The sequence below is a fragment of the Triticum aestivum genome, chromosome 7A (assembly GCF_018294505.1).
Source record: "Triticum aestivum cultivar Chinese Spring chromosome 7A, IWGSC CS RefSeq v2.1, whole genome shotgun sequence".
Taxonomy (NCBI): Eukaryota; Viridiplantae; Streptophyta; class Magnoliopsida; order Poales; family Poaceae; genus Triticum; species Triticum aestivum.
This window is the reverse complement of record NC_057812.1, coordinates 481,302,568-481,308,071: the sequence shown is the minus strand read 5'-3', so window position 1 is coordinate 481,308,071 and position 5,504 is coordinate 481,302,568. Positions and strand designations below refer to the sequence as shown.

The 5,504-nt window shown below is 46.7% G+C and overlaps 1 protein-coding gene across 1 annotated transcript in view; it reads left to right on the top strand.

Annotated features, from left to right (window-relative positions):
* Positions 1–2,536: 2,536 nt before the first annotated feature.
* LOC123147687 (probable serine/threonine-protein kinase BSK3) overlaps positions 2,537–5,504 on the top strand; it is a 9,367-nt gene continuing 6,399 nt past the window's right edge. The window contains exons 1-5 of the mRNA XM_044566958.1: positions 2,537–2,969; positions 3,043–3,269; positions 3,672–3,807; positions 4,266–4,399; positions 4,498–4,603. Coding sequence (XP_044422893.1) covers positions 2,873–2,969; positions 3,043–3,269; positions 3,672–3,807; positions 4,266–4,399; positions 4,498–4,603 — 700 coding nt within the window. The 5' untranslated portion in view covers positions 2,537–2,872. The remainder of the gene's footprint in view (positions 2,970–3,042; positions 3,270–3,671; positions 3,808–4,265; positions 4,400–4,497; positions 4,604–5,504) is intronic.

Sequence of the window (5,504 nt, the reverse complement as noted above, 5' to 3'; positions counted from 1 at the left end):
GCGAAGCCCTGCAACGGTAGTACATCAAGATCGTCACCACGCCGTCGTGCTGACGGAACTCTTCCCCGACACTTTGCTGGATCGGAGTCCGGGGATCTTCATCGAGCTGAACGTGTGCTAGAACTCGGAGGTGCCGTAGTTTCGGTGCTTGATCGGTCGGGCCGTGGAGACGTACGACTACATCAACCAAACGCTTCCATTGTCGATCTACAAGGGTACGTAGATCACACTCTCCCCCTCTCGTTGCTATGCATCACCATGATCTTGCGTGTGCGTAGGATTTTTTTTGAAATTACTACGTTCCCCAAAACGAACCTAGGTAAACTCATATCTCTCGATTTTGTACAACCCCATTCAAGCTACTACCTAGCTGCGATGGCCTCACATCTAAGTCTTTTTCAAGGGCATCTGTTGTGACAAAACCACGACAGGTTGGGCTGGGCTTGGGAGAAACAGTCCCTAGCAACATGGCCCCAACGTTTGCAGGCTCTACAGTTAATCCGATTTGTGCAATTGGGCCGAGCGTGACCAGATGAGTGACACCAAAGACATGAAGATTCCTGTGGGCGGTTTTGAAAATGCGTTAATCCCGCTTTGTTACTGGTAACCGCTCTATTGATGGCATTAGCTCCTATGAGTCGAATTTGACCCGATGATGAAGTTTAGTTTGAAATCCCCCCATGAGCAGCAGAGGATCTATAATTATTTTTGATCTGATCATGGTAGAAACTAGGTGTTCTAAGAGCTTGAAGGTAAGATTTCCTAGGATGACGACGAAAGATATGAGTCCATGCATCCTCTTTCTCTTGGAGATATTGATCGAGCTCCCAACAAGAATTCGGCCCATCGTTACCCAAAGTAGGAAGTTGACATTGAGGAGGGGTAGAGAAATGTTACCTCCCTCGATGATCGAGAAACCAACCTCTTTAGATGACATTGAAAATCTTACAGATTCTTCCGTGAGTCTGATCTATGATCTAGTGAACTCAGCCACAAGGAGAAATTCTTCAAGATCTTTGTCTTCTTCATAATTGATTGGAACCCCCCATTTCCTCAACACTTCGGCTGCAAAGTCCTAACCGATATCGAAGCTGAGATCCGCCAAGGCCATGGTTAGTAGAGGAACAGATTGTTGATGTAGATTGGGTGATGATGCGAGCTCGCCGGAGTAGAATAGGATCCGATGGGTGGATTGGATTGTATGTAGGGGGCGAGTGGCAACCAGCGGCTAGGGCGTGGGGGCTAGGATTTCTGCTTCCCGTCGGCAGCGCCGCCGATCTACCACGTCTCATGTGGCCTTAGGGCCATGTGTGCGTGGTGGATCCCAGACCTTACCAGCGGGAGGGCTCCGTTGTTAGGTGCTTCTTCAAGTTTTGTTAGGTTTTGTGTCTTGCTCAGTAAGACGAGACGACGACAGCTCCTTGAAGATGGAATAAGATTTCCCCCGCCTAGCCCCTATCCCGGTGGTGCGTCTAGTATCGTCAGAGGGTGAGTGGAAGTGTGTATCCGGCGGATCTCGTGGGATTCAGTTAGTGCTTTGCCCGGATCCGGTCTTTATTCATCTTTGTCCGAGTGTCTTCAGGTTGGATCCTTTCAACCTACACTCTTCTTCATCCACGGCGGTTGTTGTACTGGTGTGTTGGTCTTATGGGGCCTTAGCACGATGACTTTCCGACTGTCTACTACAAGTTGTGTCGGGCTCCGACAAGGGAGATGTGACGATGGCGTCGCGCCTTCGACTCGCTTCAGTGCTAATAGTCGTCGCTAGGTGGTCTACGGATCTGAATGAAATCTTTATTATTTCTGGTGTTCGTTGTACTACCATGATTGAAAATAAATAAATTAAAAGTTTCCCCATTATTTTTTTAGAAAATTGTGGTTATAGATGCTCTTAGGTAGCATGATGATTTTGAAGACTTTTCTAGTGTGGCAATTCTGGGTACCCGCCTGCACACCCATCCTCTCCGATTGAAGCATTCTCTTTGCAACTCTAATGAGCGACGCAGCCGGTCATAAGAAAGATATGGGAAAGAATATGCCTCTGGGGCTCCCGGCAGTCAGGTTAGCAGGCTGTCGGACATAAGAAAGACAAAGAGATCTGTCATGACCGGTCGTAGACTAATGTAGTGTATCCGTATCGTGGGAACGGAGCTTCACACGACCGTACGTGTACATAGTTTTAGATTTTTACTCCCTCCGTCCCAAAATACAAGACTTTTTTGACACTATCTTACATTTTAAGACGGAGAAAGTAGTTAAAAATATGTTCAAAATATAACCGTTTTTATCCGTTTGTACGAATCCAGCATGTTTATATGAAATTCGGCTTTGTTTGCCCGAATTTCATTCGATTTGTTGGAAAATAGTTTAAAATATATGCATGCAGTGTTGGATAGCTTTCTCCCTCGTCCATAACCGCGGACTGATCTCCATTATCTTTACGAGTTCGAGTTGAAGATGCCCCGGCTAAAATATCTGGAACTACCGCTGTCAAAGTCCGCCCCCACTCCCGTCACAAAGGTGCTCCCGTCGCTACGCCATGGCGATGGCTTCCTGGTCCTGGGTCCTCTCCGCGTGGATCCCGCGAGCAAAACAAAAATGAGGAGGAGTTCATACTCGCCAGCTCCAACTCAAAAGTCTCGTTAGGCGTGCGGGAAAGCGAAAATCTCGAGCCGAATCAACCGAAAAAGGAGGTTGAAGAAGAACAAGTCCGCGCGTGCCTACCCCGCCCCCGCCCCCGCCCCACTACCCGCGCCCGCCGCCTCGTCGTCAACCCACCTTACCTGCCCCCCACTCCGTGTCCCCTCGCGCACTTCGCTTCCCCAGATCCGCCAAGACCATCTCCCCGCCCCCGCTTTCGGTTTCTTGGAAAATGGGGGCGCCGCCGTGGAGGCTGCTGTGCTGCTGCTGCTGCCGCGAGTCCGATCGCAACGGGGTGGACGACCTCAAGCTCAAGCCCGACGCCGCCGGTGCGTCCCCGATCGGTTTCTATTCTGATCTCGAGCATCCTTCCTGCCCGTGTGCTGATTGAGGAAATTTCAGATGGGGAGGAGGGGGCGGCGGGGGACCGGTACGACCTCCCGCCATTCCAGGACTTCACCTTCCAGCAGCTGCGCCTCGCCACCTCGGGCTTCACCGCCGAGAACATCATCTCCGAAAGCGGCGACAAGGCGCCTAACGTCGTCTACAAGGGCAAGCTCGACGCCCAGCGCCGTATCGCCGTCAAGCGCTTCAGCCGCTCTGCCTGGCCCGACCCGCGCCAGTTCATGGTGGGTGGGAATCCCTTGAGTATCCACAAGACTCCACTTTTTATTGTCTCGCTGGTTTTATCGTCCATCCTGGAAATAGAGTCATCCACACGCATTTTGGTGGTTTTCGAACGGCACGTGTTGCTTTTCTTGGGTATATAAATACAGCTTGTAGATGAAATACAAGTATTTATCACCTGTATTTTTGGCTCCCAAAATAGTTTACATGCACCAGCTGCTACATTTAGCTACCGAATTTCTCTTACTCTGCATCTGCTAGCTTCAACCCAAAAGGGAGTTCAGAATAATGCAAATTGTCTCCTTTTGTCTGGACTAGAATCTTTCTTCAAATTTTGCAACTGGTCCAGTGCAACATTCAGAACCCCAGGGACTGACCCTTGGGAAATGGTTCTATGCTTTCAGGAAGAAGCGAAGTCTGTTGGCCAGCTCCGGAACAAAAGAATCGTAAATTTGCTTGGTTGTTGCTGTGAAGCCGATGAAAGATTACTTGTTGCTGAGTACATGCCCAACGACACACTGGCGAAGCATCTGTTCCATTGTGAGTTGATCTCTTTGATGTTGTAACCATGTCCTCATGAAGAAAGCTTGTTAATTTCATCTATTCCCCCTTTTAGTTCCACCAAAGTCGTGGTTGAGAATGTTTCTGTAGGAGGCTGCAATTATGATTTTTTATGGATAGCTTGCATGAAGAGTATTTAGCAGTTTCCACATAGTCCTGTGCTGAAAATGTACTTAACTGAACATGTGCATAATAAATTGGAAGCTTGATTGCAGCAAATAAAAGAGACTATGTTGATTGTTATTTCCTGTATTTCTGAAATCTTTCTCATGCTAACAATACACCCATAAAAAGAAGCATTTTTCCACTCCACTGTAATTCCTATCACATTTACAGATAACGACTGTTATACAGTACTACTTATGCCTTGCCCAGTTATTCCTTTTATGTTGATCAAAATGTGATTCTTATTTCACATCACATTTGCCATTTCACAGGGGAGTCACAGGCAATGGTATGGCCCATGAGATTACGGGTTGTTCTGTATCTTGCCGAGGCTTTAGACTACTGCATAAGCAAGGAGCGGGCTCTCTATCATGATCTTAATGCCTATAGAGTTCTGTTTGATGATGTGAGTATCATGTGTACTTTTATTTAAATGTAGACATCACCCTGCCAATGTCAGTATGCTTGCAACTTTCTAGATTGTTAACAGTTGACACCCTGCAGGACTGCAACCCTAGGCTTTCATGTTTCGGCCTAATGAAGAACAGTCGGGATGGCAAAAGTTACAGCACCAATTTGGCATTCACTCCTCCTGAATATATGAGGACTGGTAAGTCCTTAATTCCTGGAATGTGCTAAAAATAGCTTAAAATGGGTACCTTTAGTGCGATTGTTTAGAGGAAGAGCCTTGTGTTAGGCTATGTTGCTATGGAGATATCACTAGCCACTAGTTACGCCTGGCATTTTTATTACAGTACCATTAAAAATGCTGTCAGGATTATCAGAAACTTGGTGTCTTTGCAACTCAATTAGTCTATTCACTGAAGGTGGCTCATATATCTGATGAATGTATGAAATTAGCTTACACCGGTATGTGATATTGTGATGTACTTATTTGCATAGCAAACTATAGCCTTCTGCAGTTACATAGAAGGGAGGAGATAAATTATAATATTGTAATAGCCTTTCTTTTGGTCTCGAGATTGATGCATGTTTTTAATAAATACAATACCAGTTTGCTCTTTGAACATTCTTTTATCAAACATGCACAAGACTGCGTGTCTTTTTGTGTTAAGACGAAGAGCCTTGAAATGAAGCAAACAGTTCAACCGGAGAAAATAGAAAGAAGCGAGTAAGCTAAGAAAAAACTACCTAGGCTACTGAAAAGAAAAGCTAAAACAAAAACAGAAACTATACAGGGACAGGAGCCTAAACTACCTAGGCTACTGAAAAGAAAAGCTAAAACAACAACAGAAACTGTACACGGAGAGGAGCCTAAGCCCGGCTCCCCAGATCAAGAGGGGGATTCCAAGATACCTGATGGGAAATTCTTGGATCAGACAGGTCAGGTGCTGCGTGATGACCGCTATCTCGTCAGCTTTTCATGTGCAGACCTGTAGCAACGCCAAAGAACATCAGGAGGCACAGAATGATATCGCATTCCTGGGGATCTGGGTTGAGGAATACAACAACGTGGTCAGCGTACAAGGATGCGTGACATACACTGCGTC